Below are 18078 nucleotides of genomic sequence, written 5' to 3'. Positions count from 1 at the left end.
TCTTGTTTTTTTAATTCCATAACCACCAACCTGGTGAGATGTATGCAGATGCCTACCTGCCTCACACTTCCATTTTGCTATGATACTTCCATGCCATCTGTAGACATGGGACTTGGAAAAGATTAAAGTCCATGATGTACTGCTGCTCTCTTCTTCATCTTCCTTGCACCCTCTCAAGACCCATTGCTCAGGTGGCCCCAAACTGCGGTAGCAGCCTCTGTGACTTTGTTGGTTTTGGCAAAGAGAAATTATATTTATTTCACAGGGATGGTGAAGAAGGGGAGACATGGCCAAAGCCACAGTGGGTGGGACAGGTAGGAAGCTGACTTCATGCAGGAGACACTGAAGAGACAGATGAAGCCTCTGTTCTGGAGGCGCTGGAGAGTTCAGAGGTATCATCAACCTTCTTTCCAAAAAGCTGCAAGATACAGTTTCTAAACTGGAAGGACAGAAAGCATTATTCAGCAAAGCAGAAAGGGCCAGTGTGCAGTTCTAAAGGGCATTCATTGTCATCTCAATGGTTTAACATCTTCCTGTTTCCCACTCAGAATCCTATCAGAGGGTTGGAGGAAGGCTTAGGTCATTCCTTGTACATGGGGGTTGTTTTAATCACTTGACCAAAATACCTGACAAGAACAACTTATAGGAGGAAAAATTTATTTTAGGTTGACAATTTTAGAGGTCCAGTCCATGGCCAGCTGAATTCATTAGTCTTAGCCTGAGGTGAGGCAGAACATCATGGCGGAAGGGCCTGGCAGAGAAGGCTGCTCAGCTCATGGCAGCCAGGAAGAAGAAACAAAAGGAGGAGCTGACTACAAAGACACAATCCCCAAGGGCATGCTCCCAGTGTTCCCATGTGCATACTGTTACCAGCCAGTAGTACATTTATATTATTGACACATAAATAGATTAATCCATTGATGAGGATACAGCTCTCATAATCTAATCATTTCACCTCTGAACGTTCCTGCACTGCCTAACACATGAGCTTGGCTGGAGAATCCCTCATAGCCAAGCCATAACATTTGATGGTAATCTGAGTTATCTAATTTAGCAGTTGATGGTGACTTGTGTGAGTTAAATTGCATTTCTCAAAGATATGTTCAGGTCCCAACACTGAAACCTGTGAATGTGTCCTTATTTGGAAACAGGGTCTCTGAACATGTAATTAAGATGTATGTGAAGATGGGGGTTATACTGGTTAGGGTGGACTAGCCTAATCCCATGGCTGATGTTCTTATAAGAAGGGGAAAGAAGGCCATATAAATGTGAAGGTAGATTGGAGTAATGCATCTTTGAGTTAAGAAACACCAAGGATTGCCAGAAAACACCACAAACTAGGAGAGAGGTACAGGGCTCATTCTCCCTCAGTGCCTTCAAAAGGAACCAACCCTACCAACACTTTGATTGCAGACTTCTGGCCTCCAGATCTGAGAGAGACTTAATTCTTATTGTTATAATCCATTAAGTTTGTGGTAGTTTGTTATGGCAGCCCCAAGATACTCATGCAGTGACCAAATACAATGCTAGTTAAGGAGACCATGCACACAATGACTGGTTTCTAAATGAACTGTCTTGTTGGCATGTCCATGCCCAGAGAATACAATTTGATCTCTGGTTCACTTCCTCTGTTTCAGGAGGATCTCTTTTTAGATCTGGTTTCAGTTCTCAGGAATCAATTACAGAAACAGTCCTACTTACTATTAAGAAGTTACCAGGAAGAATGGGTGCTTAATGAATGCCTGGCTTAATACAGTCAGGGACAAGCTGAAGGTGATGGAGTCATGGGGCAGCTGTTAAGATGGAAGAGCAGATCTGGGGGTGTAGCTCAGTGATGCAGCACTAGCCTAGTGATGCAGCACTTGCCTAGGCAACTTTAGTCCCCAGAACTGCAAAAGAAAAAGAGGACAAAAGATGAAAGTGGAAAGAACAGTGGATTGGAAGTCAGACATTGAGTCTGGTGAAATGGGAAGACCCTGCAGAATTTTCTGATTACTATCAAGTAACAGCTGCACCTTAAGAAATGTACATGATGGATTCAAGGAAGAGTAAGGTGAGCTGCACTTAGAAGATGATGAGGTTACCTGTAACCTACCAAGAGGATCTAGGAGTCATGTGCAACTTGCTACCAAAGCCATATACGAATGGTTTCCATTAGGCAAGACCATGTGCAAGACCAAAGTGTGTTTCCCCCAAAGTAACCCATGAACACTCTTAAATTATTGGTCAGTACATCAAAGAAGAACTTGTTTTTGTTCTTATAGGAAGACAAATTCAAGAAGTTACAGTTTCAAAGTGTAAAAATAAAGAGAAGAATGGAGTCTGTAAAACCAAGAATGGTATTCTTAGGGTCAATGTAGAGGAGTTCACTGAATCCTAGAGCATTTGAATTCCAGAAGAGCCCCTGAAGCTTGATGACCCTAGTAATAATACCTATAAGAGGGAAGAGCTTACAGCACACAAGCACGTTGGGAAGTATCTCCCTCTGGCTGAGATGAGAAATGGATTCCAGAGTATGTGCCTAAGACTTTTGCTAATGGCCAGATGAATGACTGGCTGTAGTTGGGTCACATGTTTAGCCTTTCCCTGCTCCTAGAGGGTCATTATCAGGCTTCTCAAATCCTCTGTGGGCTTTTTGTTGAAGACATGATTCCAGGCAGGAACCCTCACTGGGTTCTTGTGGGGTATGTTCTTGTGGAGTTTGGTGTGCTTATGGCATTTCTTACCTGCCTATTCATAAAGACGTAGATAACAGGATTGTAGATAGTGGCACTTTTGGCAAAGTAGGCTGGTACGGCGGCCACCAGAGGGTGGAAGGCATAGCCAGGGTTGGCAGTAGCAAAGCATGCAAAGGAGGCGTAGGGCCCCCAGCAGAGGCAGTATGCAAGGACCATCACCACCACCATGCGCGTCACTTCCTTCTCAGCCTTCTGGGTGGACTCGGATTCTTTCTGTTGCTTCGCCACCTTGGGGAGAGAGGAACAATGAGTGGGGGAGTCACCTGGGGTTCTGTATTTGTTATTGCTTGGGCAATAGTCAGGGAGGCAGCAAGAGGAGGGTGACCTTGGGCTAGGGAGATGAAGGTAGGAAGAGATGGTCACCTGCTATCTGAACCCTGCTGGAGGTGGCCAGCTTTCACCTGAGTCCTGCCTGGGGCAGACACCAAGGCTTGGGCTTTGAGATAGTAAGCAGCTGTCCTGGCCAAGGATGACTCTTTGAAGGTCTTTGGATTTATCCTGGCAGGAGCTTTGGAAAGGAGAATTAGAGGCTAATCTCCTTAGCCTCATCTAATCCCTTATCAGAAGTCCCCTCCTGTGCTCAGGTCTGAGTGGGGGCCTAAACAGATCACCAGAGGGTCAGGAATGAAGGAGTGAGGGCTGAGGATGTAACTCAGTAGGCGAGCACTTGTCTAGCACGTGTGAGGCCCTGGGTTTAATCCCCAGCACTAAAGAATGAAAGGGCTGACATGGTAGGAAATGGCGGGGGAGGCAAAAGCAGCCAAGGTTGCTCTAGCTAAGCTAGAGGTTGGCAGGGTGCCCAATGGTAATACCAGAGTCACACATGCAATTCTCTCAGGCTTTCTAGAACAGGATTGGCCAGACTGCAGACAAAGGTTGTGCAGCCACCACCTCTACTTCCAGAACATTTTCACCACCCCAAAAGACAATTGCCCTGGATTCCTTGTCTTCACCCATACCTGATGGCAGGTAGCTAACTGAGTTGGGATGAAAGAAAACCTGTGAGGGCTGGGATTGTGAGGTCTGGGACAGCAGGGCTGGGCCCCTCAGACCCAGAGCTAATACTGCCCAAGCCATGGTTGGATACCTGTAGGAGCCAACTAAGTTGGTTCTGATATGTGAGCACCAACCCAGGGGACCAAATTGCAGCCTCCAGCCCAAGGCATTGAGGTGATGGAGCTTATCACAAGTCCATGGCTTCCTCTAGGCAGAGCTTGTAAGCATCTGTTGATCCGATTGTGGACATAAGCAGCTTCACAAAGGAAAGGCACCACCCTGGAGGGCTTTCTGCTACCTGTGTCAGGCAGGGTCCCCTCAGTTAACAGATGATACGTGGAGATGGAGCTAATTATAGGGGAGTTGGTAGACAAAGGGACAACTTTATGGTGTGGGTAAGACCACAAGGGGAACACAGAGCTCTCAGTACCCCAGGACCCAATCTTAATCTTCTCCTTTGTTCTTATTTCCTGAAGGGGCTCCCTAGTGATAATCCAGCTGGCGTGGGGGTAACATTGGGGGTGGTGGCTATGTATGGGATCAGCTTTCCAGGGTAGAGGGCCAGCACAGGAAGGTGGAGAGTAGGTCTAGGGGACAAATGACACTTTCAAGTGTACTCCTTGGATAAGGATGCTCTGGTGGCTTCACTCCATGAGAGAACTGTCCTGGGTCAAAGGAAAGACTCAGCTCTGCTCCCTAATTGGAAGCAGGAGGGCAGGGCAGTCTCTTCCCATCCTGCATGGATGAAGACAAGGGATCCAGGGCCAAAATGGAACCCTGGGTGTGCACCCAAAGGAACTGCCTGATTCACATCACCGGGTCTTAACATTTTCTTATAGGGGTGGAATCCACTTATCTGAGGATTTAAAAACAATAGTTTAAGATTCTCAGTGGACTGGTTTGAGAGCAGAGCAGCTTGGAGGCAGGAGAGTATACCAGGTAAGCCTCTGTCTTCTCCCAGACACCCTGCCAGCCAGGGGTGAGGTCAGGAGGGTGGGGGACTTACTGCTCGGATGGCCAGCCACACTTGGAGGTAGCAGAGAATGATGATGCTGAGTGGGATGATGCAGCAGGTGACCATGAGGACCATCATGTAAGACTGCACCCCAGGGTATGAGTTGCCACTGAACACGTCTGGGCCACAGGATGTCTTCAGGCCATAGGGCCAGTACCTGAAGAGAAGGGCCAGTGGCCCATCCTGATGCAGGCTGGGGCAACCTGGGACCCACAGCCCAGGTACACTCCTGACTTGCAGTTTTTAATTGAGGTGAAATTCACATTACAGGAAATGAACCATTTTGAAGAGAACAATTCAGTGGCATTTAATATTCACAAGGTTGTGCAGCCACCAACTCTACTTCCAGAACATTTTCACCACCCCAAAAGACAAGCCTTGGGTAGGATTTTGAAACTTTTGCTTATTCCAAGGACTTACACCTTCTCTCTTTTTATCTGGTTCCAGAAGATTTTCATCACCCCATCACACCTCTTTTTTTCAAAGGGAAGGCAAGAGTTCCTCTTATTCTGATTTAAGAACTGCTGTGACTACCTGAATTTTTATTTCTCAGGTCAACTAGGCCATGACTGTAAAAAGGGATTGCTCACCAGCTGGCTATGCCCCAGAATGATGGAAGCTTCCCAAAGAAAGAGGCTTCCCTCTCTAAACATGACAAGATTTTATTCTTAAGATTGTCATGTAAGGTAGCAAATGTGCCACCTGTGTCCTGTCCCTCCTGATCAAATATCTGAGTCATTTACTCATAAATTAGGGTCTTCTTCCAAAGAATCAGCCTGGCCAGGATACAGATGACCTACAGGCCCAGGTGTACCTACATCCTAAGGAGCCTCTGAATGTGGGAAAGAGGCAGAATGTATGAGAAAGGTCTAGCACAGAGCTAGAAAGAGGGCCCTGGAATCCAAAGTTGCCTGGCATCAGGGACCATTTCTATATTGCAGCCAAACAAATTCATGTGTATTGCACACTTGAAGGAGTCTGGGGAGAATCTTGTGCTTCCCTTCACTTTATGCACAGGAAATGATTTGCCCCCAAGGTTACAAAGTCTGATCCTTCCCACTTGGCCCTAAAGGAGCCAGCCACATTCCTGGCTCCCTTGTACCCTTACCTGCTCCAACCAAAGATGGGTGGGGCTGTCCACACAGCAGACCAGATCCAGGAAAAGGCAATGCCCACAATAGCCAGCTTGGCATCAAATCTCACATTGCCAAAGGGCTTGCAGACCACCAGCCACCTCTCCCAGGAAATGATGGCCAGGGACCAGAGGCCTGTGATCCCTACATGGGAGAGCAGACAGAGGGGGACTTTGAGACAAAGCAAAGGACAAACAGCCTCCAGCATCACTGTTTCCTTGTCAGAGTAGCAGACAGCTTACAAAATCAAGCATTTCCCCTCCAAACTGCCAACCTAATTCTCCAAGAAAGTGTTTTCAGGTCCTGAGTGAAAAGGGCTTCTTCCGCCACCTTGCCTCCTTACCAGCTCTAGCAGCTTAATTCCACCCCTGCTCCACCTTCTTACTCTCCTCTCCTCTCCCTTTTCTTTTTTTCTCTTTCCTTCCTTTCTTCCATCCTTTCTTCCTTCCTTCCTTTCCTTTCCTTTTAATGTCAACTGCTTTTCCTCTGCAGCAGGCGCTCAGAGCTCTCAGTTTGGCTACTAAGTTTCATGCCAGCCAGTCATGCGATCCTGAGGCTGGGAGCTTAGAACTTCTGGAGCTCACTCAACCTCCGCATCCCATCACCAAAGAGGAGACAAGAAAGAACCTTAGCAGCTGATAGGCCTGTGCTTTTTCACCCTTGGGGGCCCTGTTGGTACTTCTTGTCCTCTTTGTCACTAGTCCTTCCTTCCTCTGACACCATCAGTGGAACCTCTGATGGCCATATCCATACCAGCATGACTCTGAGATGCTGTTGTTCCCACTAAGAGCAAGGAAGTGGGCTGTGTCTAGTAACCTGTGCCCCTCCTGCCAATTCCAGTTCCTTTAGGCATTTGGGAACTGCTGAGATCCCCCGCAACCAACCAGAGTTGGGCAGGTGAGACAGCCTTCCGTCTCCTGCCTTTGTCCCAGAGGTTGGCACACAGAATTCCGGGCTCCATGACCTGAGGTGGAAAAGCAGCATCTTTCATTCCACTAATAGACACTTGACATTTCCTTCTATTGTGAATGTGGCAGTATTAGTAATACCCAGAGAAGTCATAGTTGTTTTCCTATTACTCTACAGAGGTGGTGGACTTTTTCAAAACATCACCCACATTCTTTACTACACTGGAATTTTAGTGGTTGTCAGGGCAGATTCTGTTATTTGATACTTTAGTACAGAACAGTGTCACTAATGCTTTCTTTCTTTCTTTCTTTCTTTTTTTTTTTTTTTTTGGTAGTGCTGGGGATCAAACCTAGGGGCCTCATGCATGCTAGGCAAGCACTCTACCACTGAGCCACATCCCCAGTCCTCACTAAGACTTTTAATAAATACTTTTAATACTTGTATTTTAGTGAAAGACTGTCACTAATTAATATTTAATACTTTGAAAATTATTTTTCAATATAATGAGCTGATTTTATAGTGCTATAGATATCATTTCATGCATTTAAAGTCTTCCCAGAGGGCTAAGGGTGTCCTCGGCACTAAAACTTGTGCCAAAGTGCACCCATATGACCTAAGAACATGCTGTGAGGAGCCAGGTGTGGTGGCATGTGCCTGTAGTCCTAGATATTCAGGAGGCTGAGGTGTGAGGATCACTCGACCCCAGGAGTTTGAGACCAGCCTTTTGGCAACATAGAAAGGAGACCTCATTTCAAACAAAACAATACAACAACAACAGAAACACCATGAGAAAGGCAAGTAGGAAGACCTGGCACAAGCAGAGATAGATGATGCAAAGGGCACCTTGGGAAGGGAAATGTAGCCAACAAAGCACACACCTGCCACAGAAAGCAATGGACTCAAGGGATGGAGTTTCTCTCTGTGACTTTATTCAGTCACTTCACTTCTATACCATTGGGAGAGTGCTGGCATGTGGGTCAGCACCTCCTTGGGTCTGAGCCATCATTTGCCAGTGTGAGGCAAGAGGCAGAGAGTAGGCCAGGAAGAATGGCCAGGAGGCAAGAGCAGGAGCAGCTTCTGGTGGATGTTGGGTGCCTGGTTAGGCAACTGGGGTTTTAGTGAGGCCCATTGGTGGGTCCCCCATCTCCAGGCTCCTCATCCTGAAATAAAGTGTCTACTCCTGAGTATAACATTCATGGATTCCAAGACTTCGACCTGCCCACTTCATGTCTGCTCAAAAGAACCACAATGCTGTTACTCTGCTCCCTGGACTATCAACCTTCCATGCCCACTCCTTACCATTTTCTCCTCTGAGAAGACTAAGAGGATACCATGTGCTCACTATGTTGGAACAGTCCCCCTCCCCAGCAAAGAGCCTGGCATGCTGGTACTTCTTGGCCACTGTTTATGAACCTGAGCCATTTGTGGCCCACAAGGATATTAGTGATGGGAATGAAGAAAAGGGTCTGTGATCTAGTCTTGATATCCCCAAAGCTGTAATGAGAATCTTGTCTTTCCTTAGGGGAAGCATACACTGTGTAGGCAACCAAGAGGCAAAAGAGTCTGGCTTGAGAGATGGGATGAAAGGGCACACATCTCTGATTCAGGTGGTACTTCTGTCCAGGGTGTCAAGAACCCTCCCCTCCTATACTGTTCTGAGATTATCTGGCCAGCCACACAGCCCCAAAGTGGTTGTCCCCCAGCAGAGGCTGTCTCAAGAGTAGGAACTCATGGTGTCTTGGACTCAAGCAAAGAGTTTGAAGTGGGTGCTCAAATGGCAGCCTCCACAACCCTGGAAGCCTGTCTTCCCACTCCTGTGATGGCCTTGACCCAGCTTCCCTTGTGGGTCTGCCTTCCTTCATATTTGCACCACACACTCACACACACTATGGATGCACCTCAAGGTTTGCCATGTGGGGGTTTTCTTTACACACACCAGGTGGGGTCTCTCTGGCTTACCACACACGGAGACAGTGTAGCCCTCCACAACACACAGAGGGTGGCCCAGCACAAAGTAGCCGAAGAACTGGTTCACAACACTGATGGTGCTAGCAATGACGGTTTCTGCTAGGTCAGCGATTGCCAAGTTCACCAGGATCCAGTTCAGAGGGTGGCGCAGCTTCTTGAACTTCATGGTGGCCACCAGCACAAGCCCATTAGTGAAGACGGATGCGACAACCACAATGATCATCCAGATGCTGGTAATGTGGTACACCCATCTGGGAGCAATGTGGTAATTGGGGCCTTCAAAGGGGCCTGGAGGCAGGAGGTAGAATAGAGAGAGGAGTTGGGCAGCAGCACCGCCCACCTGCACTAGTGCCCCAATTCCACCTTTTCCTCCCCTGTCAGAGCCTCTCCCACTGAGCCCCCACCCACTTCCTGCCCATTATCCTCGCCTTTGCTTGTTCTCAAACTAGCTCCCCTTCTTCCTATTTCTCAAGTTAGAGGCCATTGCATGATGGTTACCTGCACTGGCAACCTGAAACAAAGAACAGAACTTTTCATGGTCTCTGCCAGTTGCTAATCCCCAGCTCCCAGTAGTTGAGTCACCACTTGGAGTGACAGTTGCATACCATTGCTTCTCTGCTTCCCTATCCCTTCTCCCCATCCCACCTCTTATGCTGCTTCCAGTGCATGCTCCATGTCCTTTGGTTTTTATACCTTTGCTCCCAGAGTCCTCTGTAAACCCAGCTCAGATGCATTTGCCTTCCAGAAGCTTTTCCAGATTCCCCAGCTAACGTCACTTCAAAGGCCCACTTGGGAAGCCAACCAACCACTCCCTGTATCATGTTCTAGCACATATTAGGGGTGAACAGTTGTCATCATCTGAATTGTGTGTTACCACAAATTCATGCTTAGATCTTAACCCCCAGGGTAATATTAGGAGGAGAGGCCTTTGGGAGATAATTAGGTCATATAATGAGGACACAGCAAGAAGGCAGCAGTTTGTAACTGGAAAGAGGGCCCTCACCATAACCCAACCAGGCTGGTTCCTTGATTTATAGCCTCTATAACTGTGAGGAATAAGTTTTTGTTGTTTAAAAGTCACACAGTCTTTGGTAATTTCTTATAGCAGCCCATACTAAGACACCAGTGTACAAGTCTTATCTTCCTCACCAAAGACTGTGACTCAATCATCTTACATATAGTGTCCAACATAACATAGGTTCTCAGAGAATGAATAAGTGAATGTGTTATGAATTGAATTGTTTCCCCCTCAAATTCATGTGTTGGAGTTCTAACTTCCATCACCTTAGAATGTGACCTTATTTGGAGATGGAGTCTTTGTAGAAGTGATCATGTTGAAATGAGGTCCTAATCCAATAGGACTGGTGATCTTATATAAAGGGGAAAATTTGGACGCACAGAGAGAAGGCCATGTGAAGATGCAGACAGAGATTCCATAAGCCAAGGAATGCCACAGATTGCTAGCAACCACCAGAAACTAGGGGAGAGACATGCCTTGATTTCAGATTTCTGGTCTCCAAAACTGAGAGACAATACATTTCTGTTATTTAAGCCACTCAGATGGCAGCACTCTGTCATAGCAGCCCTAACAAACTCAGAATAAAAAGGAGAGTAGTTCACTTTATTATACTACAGAGGCTCTATACTTTTTTATTTAAATAAACTTTTTTGCTACCATGACTTTGGGCAGAATACTTTGAGGGATTTCAAGCCTCAGTCTCTGCTGCCATATAATAAAGCCTCACGGCATCTAGGAAAACATCCATGGAGAGCCACCTGTACTTATCAGGATGCTTTAGTTGTGTGTTGCAAAAACCCAACCCAAAATAGTTTAAGAAAAACAGAGCTCTCCTAGCTATGGCTAGGAGAGACAGGGAAATCTCACCCCCAGCACAACTGGGCCCCATGATGCCACTGTTTCCCTCTGTGCAAGCATTCCATTGGTTTCTCATACAAGGACCTCCTAGAAACCTTGCACAGGAATTCCCAAAATCCCCTATACAAACTGTGCAGAAAGACCATTGACAACAGAAGAACCCCATGGTCTCAGTCTCTATACAAAAGGAGCAAAGCAAAGCAATGAGCCTTCCAATAGACCCAAGAACAGAAAACCCCAAAATAGCCAACAGATCTTACCCAGAAAGTAGAGCAGATTAATTGGAGAAAAGCAGATGAAACTGGAAAATGTTTTGAAAACTCCAGTGTGTAGACAAGTGAAAGGACTGGAACAGTCTAGGTGCTAAAGTCTCTCAAAACAAGGCAGCCAGGGACCTTCCCAAATAACTGATAGAGTCCAAACTGAACAGAGCAGGTACAAGAGGGGCAAAGGAGGACCAGGTCTGAGCATCAGTGGGGAAAGGGGAGGGAACAGGAACTTCTAGCTTTGCTACCAGAGTGAGTGTCTTGGTCTGCTCCTCTCTTCTGAAAGTTCTGGAACTGGTTTCATGAAGAACTGAGCAATAGAAGAATATCAAAAGTCAACTTCCAAGCAAATTAATTCTAAGAAATGTAGGAAGGCCTAGGGATATGGCTCAGTGGCTAGTGCTTGCAGAGCATTCCCTGGGTTCTATCCTCAGTGCTGCAAAACAAAAAAACAAAAACAAACAAAAAAAAAACAAAGAAAAGAAAGAGAAATAAAGACATACAAGGAGGAGAGAATCTGGTGTGGATGGGACAGGGAAGATGGATCTCTTCAAATCCACCTTGTATTCTAGATTTTTCTTTGTAAACTTATAACTACTTTATTACATAATATAAAACAAAATTAAAATTAAAAAGCAACCCCTGATTATCAAAAACAAAATAAATGAAACTAATGAAATAAATGAAACTGCCTATCCAGTCAGTAATATAATCCCATAGAGAAGGACTGTTCTAACAAGACAGAAATCACATCAGTGTGACTACATGACCCTAGTAGCAAATACCCTAAGGATCAAAAGACCTGTACAAATGCTAGGTTTTTGGTAATCATGTTATTGGTAGTAACGTTAGTATCCTTATTTTGAGATGTGTGTGTGTGTGTGTGTGTGTGTGTGTGTGTGTGTGAGAGAGAGAGAGTGTTATGAAATAGAGCAAATGAGTAATCACATGATTCTCTACTCCAATTCCTGAACAACTGGATTCTTAGTGGGAGATAAAGGGTTCACAGATGTAAAACACACTGGCCTCTGCTGGTGAGCCGAATCATTATTTTGGGAATGGAGAAATAAAAGGAAAGAATCCAGTATTTATCCTCTCTGTTATATTCCCTGTGCCCCTAAGGAGCCCAAGAGTAGAAATAGGGTCTTTATCAATGCAGTCCAGCTAGTCAGTGAAGATTAGGAATCAGTATGTTTGACATCTCCAATGCTTTGCTGGGTCTGAGAACTGAGTTCCAGCAACCACTCACACCCTCAGAACAAGTGGCCCTCCTAATAAAGTCAGCTTGCCAAAACACATCAACACACCAACCTGCCTCTATCCAGACCTTCAGATCAGCTACCAAGGCACAGGAAAATGATAATGAGTTCAGTGGGATATTGCTGACTCAAGACAGAGGTGAGATTTTGAGGATGGACCTGGGGATGGGTGCCAGGGGATAATGGTGTCACTAGCCTCCTTAGTGCTTTGAAGGGCCCACATACAAAGCTTTTTGCCTGGGCAACTTCCAGGGACAGAGCTTGGGCTGCCCTGATGAGACTTTTCACCTTTTGATTGGGCTTTGCCTCTGTGTACTAGGACTGTTCAAAATGGAAAGCCTGCCCCAGGCACCAGCCACTTCTCCCCAGAAGTGAGCACTCAAAGGCTGTGTGCCCTACACACAGAATTGGACAAGATGGCTGCGAGAGTCTCTTTTAACCTTAAGGTTTTCAAAGTTACTCGCTTTATGCAGTTGCCTCCCCCAGCTTCCCCATGGGTTGGTGGGTTGGTGTATTGCTCCAGGCCAGTCCTCCAGCCTCCTTGAAGCTTCAGGAGGTGTAAAACCAGTTCCTTCCCCAGGTAGGGGCAGCCGCCAGAGTTTTATGTAATGAAAGCCCACCAGCAGTATAGACAATGACTAGAGACCATAAAGAAAGAGTTTCTGAATCCTTCAGTGGACATGGATTCTTATCAGCTTAGGGAAGCCTATGTGGTGTTTGAAAATGCATCTTTCATAGTATGGTGTCATTTTATATCGGGAAAACACCCCCCAATTCATGTCATCATGAAAGCTAAGGGAGATGGTGGGATGTATAGAAGAGAGATTCCCTGGAGTCAGGAGGGTGGCTGGAGGCCCCCAGTGCAGCCACCCTTGCCTGACGGTCAAGCCTGCATAGCACCTCTCGCTCACCTCTGGTGGCGTTGCTGTTGGTATAGGTGAAGATGCTCGACTGGGTGCTGTCCTCATGGCTGTCTTGCGGCTGCCCACCTGCAAGCCTTTGGGGGTCCCACCGCTGGGCCATGGCTGTGGAAAGCCCTGTCACTGATGCCTGCCAGCCCTGCATACTGCCTGGGGGTCATGGCGCTTTATACCAGCCTATGGGATCAGCCCAGGCCTCCTCACCTTAAAAGCTCCCAAACTCTTCACCATCTGATCTCTTAATTGGGCGAGGACTTAGACCTCCTCCTCCCACCCCTCTTCCCTGCTCCTAAGGCCAGCCTGCAAGGGCAGCTCAGAGGGATTTGTTGGCAACTAAACTCAGACCCCCCACCCCCGTGGGCTTGCAGAGGTGCCTATGGGGCCCTTGATCACATTTATGTGTCTTCTCTTCTCTTGTATTGTGCAGTACCAACTGTTAGGTCAGGTGGACCGAAGGGTAGGATTTTCAAATTAGGATGTGGATAAGGAAGTAGTCCAAAGCCCAGATCTTCCTTTCTCATCTGACTCTCCCTGAGAGACCTTTCAGAACTGGGGTCTGGAACTGAATCTCCTTGAAGGACAGGCCATCTCAGTGGGCCCAATGGGTACAATGTGTCCAGTGGGGCTCCTCCCCCAGGTTGGGGCCCAGTTTCTAACTTTGTGGCCCTGGGGGACAGCTCCGCTGTGCATTGCTTTAACTTCTGCCCTTGCCCTTACTCCCCATGAGCTGCAGCCCTTTTGGTCACCAAGGTGCCTGTGCAGGCCCTCCTCCATGCACCAGCCTTGATGCAGCACCTCAGGGTTCCCACAGGGTGCTCTGTTTTTGCCAGTTCTAGTTTACAATCTTTCCTTGGGTTGCCCTTGGTCACAGCCTCCTTCTTGACAGAGTGTTTCAGACAGACTACCTCTGCCATCCCTCTTCACCCACAGCAGTCTGATTGATGCTGGCTCCACACTTGGCAGGGGCCACTTGTTGCCCAATTCTGTAGCTTTATCTCGGTTGCCAGCTATAGACCCCTGTTTCCCCTCCACAGTTCCCAATTAGGGAGCATATCCTTTCTCATGGCTTCCACCAGCTCTCCTCAACTCAGTCCTGAAATTCAGCTGTCTTAAGTCACCTCCTTTAAGTTGGCCCCTTAAACTCAGTAAGCCACATTGGCTGGTGGCCTCCATGTCTCCATTCTTAGTGCTATGATTCTTCAGCACTCTTGGCTCCATGCTTATGGCTCCTGGCAAAACAGCTTCTCCTGCTGGCACAGGGGAGGCCCTGGTTAAACAGTAGAGCCAGGTGGAGCCTCAGCTTGGCTGTGTATATCAAGAATGGCTCTTAGAGTTACTCAGTGTCTGCCACATGCCAGGTGCTAGGCTAGAGGTTCTATGTGGAATAGAAGTAAAGTGTCCTGGCCATAGCCTTGTGAGGGCTCATCTGCAGCCTGGAAAATATATGTCCTCACAATAACTTGTATACTAATATTCATAGCAGCACTATTCACAAGAGGCCAAAAGGTAGAAACAACCTCAGAAGCCATCAATAAATGAATGAATAATCACAGTGTGATTTATCTATGCAAAGGAATATTATTCAGCTGTAACAAGGAGTGAAGTACTAACGTGTGCTACAATGCAGGTGACTCTTGAAACATTGCACTAAATGAAAGAAGCCAAACACAAAAGGCCATGTATTGAATTATTATGTCATACAAGACACCCAGAACAAGCAAATCAATTGAGGCAGAGGGCAAATTAGTCACTGTCAGGACACTGGAAGAGAGGAATTGGGGAATGAATCCTTAATAGGTGCAGGGATCCTTTAATGATAAAAATATTCTAAAATTAGATTGTGATGATCAGCTACTGTGGAAAAGTTTGTCAGCTCCTCAAAAAATTAAACCTGGAATTACAATGTGATCCACAAAGAAATACAGTCATGTTCACAGTAGCATTAGTTACCACAGCCAAGATAGGGGCATAATGCAAGTGTCCATTGAGGGATGGATACAGAAGCAAAATGAGGTTTATTCATATGATGAAATATTATCCAGTCTTAAAAAGGAAGGCAATTCTGACATATGCTACAACATGGATGTCCCTTGAGGACATGACACTCAGTGAAAGAAGCCAGGTACAAAAGGACAATACTGTATGATCCTGCTTCTAGGAAATCCCAAGAGTAAACAAATTGATAACAAGGAAAATGATGATTGCCAGAGGCTGGGAGCAGTTAGTGTTTAACGGGTGCAGAGTTTCAGTTTTGCAAGATGTACAAGTTCTGGAAGTGGATGATGGGGATGGTTCCACAACAACGTGAATGTGCTCAATGGCATTGGAGTGTGCCCTTGGAAATGGTTATGTATTTTATCACAATTTTGCAAATGTCAAAGGCAAATGGCCAAAAGGTTCCTTATCCTATAGCTGTTAATGACAAAGCTCCTAGCCTGCTGGACAGGGCTAGAGCTGAATGAAGGTGACAAGCAGCCCCCAGAACTCCTAATAAGCTCTCTCTCAAGGAGTCACTAAGGAGTATTCGATTAAAAACTAATGGTGGTGATGACAGTGCAACTCAGGGAATAAAGTAAATAACATCAAATGTTTTTTTTCATTTGATCTTTCAACTATGTGGTCTTTCAGGCACAGTCACATTCCCCCCACAGGAAGACCTTCCTGAAAATCCCGACCTCACAGCCCCTGCTCTGCAGCTGCCTCTCTGGACCATGGTTTTGTAGACTTTGGCTGTGCTGTATCTGGGATCTCTCAGATTGACTTTCCATTCTAACCATGAACATCCGGGACTTCCATGTTCTTTGGAAATGCTTTGTGAAGATGAAGTGCCACCTGACTAGGAGTCTAGCACAGGAGGTGTGGGGTAGCTGGGGAAAGCCTCTAGCCCCACTTGAGCCCTAGAGCTGGCCTTCCACTTGCCCTGCCTGCCCTTGTCCTGTATTATGCTAATGAATGAGCTCAGCACAGTCCCGCTGATGGACTTGGGCAGATATGCATCTGCCTCAAGACCTGGGGAGGTGAGCAGAGATGGGCAGAAGCAGTGAGTTCTGGACCTTCCCTGGCCCTGCACAGTGGGGTGCTAATCGATGATTAGGGCTAACAGAAGATCAAATCCTGATTTAGCCTAAAGCAGATTATTGTCCTAAAATGTCCCCTGGCATCTGTGAGGGCATGTGCACACTCCAGCCCCTGTGAAAGCTCACTGGGTGTCCTATGCTCTTGCAAAAGTGTGGATAAATGAAGAGAGGGCACTGGAGAGGGAGATGAAGAGCAAAGGGTGGGCGAAGCCGAGCAAGACAGCATTGTCAGCTTGGCTCCAGTCCAGCAGCTCCCGCTCTTGCTGCCAGCTGGGGCCCTGGCTGGGCTGGAAGATTAGATGATAGACTCGTCTCTAATCTGACTACTCCCAAATGACTCTATGAGAGAGAGCTGATTACGAGTTTTGGGGGCTTCCTGTCACCTTCATTCAGCTCTCAGCTCCATCCAGTAGGTCATGGGCTTTATCATTAACAGCCAGTGACTGATAGAGCTAGAGGACAAGGAATCAGTGATAAAAAATAAAATTTACTGTTTCTGCCATTTCTAAGCATACAGTTCATGTTGTCATGCAACCATCACCACCATCTACTCTAGAACTGTTTCATCATGAAAAACTGAACTCTGCCTGAATTCATTCCTTCTCACCTCAGCACCTGGCAACCACCACTCTACTTGGTATGAATTTGGTTACTCTAAGGAACTTCTATAAGTGGAATCCTGCAGCATTTGTCCTTTGGTGCCTGGTTTCTTTTACTGAGTACCATGTCTTTGAGGGTCATTCATTGCCTTTGTGCATTTGGAATAGGCTTGCATCCATTGAGTTTTAATTTTATGTGGTTAAGTATGACTATGTTTCCCATTTGTTTTCTGGCTTATCTACTTTGTTGGAAAAGCTCTGTCTGCCCTAAGTTCCTTAGAGATCTGTAAACATGCACCATGAGTAAATTCAAAAGGCCAGGTTCAGGGCTGGGGATGTGGCTCAGGCGGTAGCGTGCTCGCCTGGCATGCGTGCGGCCCGGGTTCGATCCTCAGCACCACATACCAACAAAGATGTTGTGTCCACCAAGAACTAAGAAATAAATATTAAAAATTCTCTCTCTCTCTCTCTCACACTCTAAAAAAAAAAAAAAAAGAAAAAAAAGGCCAGGTTCAAACTCTTTTACCATTTCTGTGAATGTCTCATTGTGTCCTGAATTGCTCACCTCAGAAACTGACAGCAGTTGGATTACCCTTACCACTACAGCTGTTGGGTTCCCCAAACTTGCTGATGTTCCCTCCTCGCATAACAGTGATAATTCTATTCCACTTCTGACTATACCAAAGTTTAAATTGATTTAGAGCTGGGTGTATCATTGTTGTATCATCTTCTCCAGTTCTCAGACCCTTTGGGCTCATTCACAGAGGTACTTTTTCCCACATGAATGAATAAGCAGTAGCTAGGAAGTTTGGGTGCAAATCACCAAAATGTGAATTGGTGAAAATTCTTCTTGCTGTGGCAGCCACATTATCACCATGGAGAAGACACACAAAATATTATTAGTTTACAATATTATTTTGTTGTTTTGTCTTTCTTGTTTCTTTTTCCTTGTATTTTTAAGCTGATTTCTTTTGAGATGAGGTCTTGTTATGCTTCCCAGGCTTCCCTCAGCATCCCAAGTAGCTGGGATGACAGGTGTGTGCTACTGCACTGGGTTTTTCCCCCCTATGGTACTGGGGATTGAACCCTGGGGTACTCTAGCACTGAACTACGTCCCCAGCCTTATTTATTTATTTTCTGAGAAAGAGTCTTGCTAAGTTGCCCAGACTGGCCTTGAACTTGCAATCCTCCCAGGAAAAGGAAGCATCCAGCTTTTAAATTGATCTTTCTTTTTTCACTTGAAAAAAAATTTTTATTCCAAATATGATCCATATTTTACAACCTAATTCCAAGTCAAACCTTAGATTGTACAGAATTTTCAT

At 46.2% G+C, this 18078-nt stretch overlaps 1 protein-coding gene across 1 annotated transcript; it reads right to left on the bottom strand.

Annotated features, from left to right (window-relative positions):
- Positions 1 to 328: 328 nt before the first annotated feature.
- Positions 329 to 13183, bottom strand: LOC308639661 (medium-wave-sensitive opsin 1; the record flags this gene model as incomplete). The annotated part of the gene is made up of 6 exons (XM_081277932.1): positions 329 to 439; positions 2727 to 2966; positions 4741 to 4906; positions 5858 to 6026; positions 8751 to 9047; positions 13072 to 13183. The coding sequence occupies 6 exons, from the start codon at positions 13181 to 13183 to the stop codon at positions 329 to 331; spliced, it is 1095 nt and encodes a 364-aa protein (XP_081134058.1).
- Positions 13184 to 18078: the final 4895 nt, after the last annotated feature.

Source organism: Spermophilus citellus (genome assembly GCF_964194105.1).
Source record: "Spermophilus citellus genome assembly, chromosome: X".
Classification (NCBI taxonomy): Eukaryota; Metazoa; Chordata; class Mammalia; order Rodentia; family Sciuridae; genus Spermophilus; species Spermophilus citellus.
The sequence above is the reverse complement of the archived record's forward strand: the minus strand, read 5'-3'. Positions and strand labels throughout refer to the sequence as shown.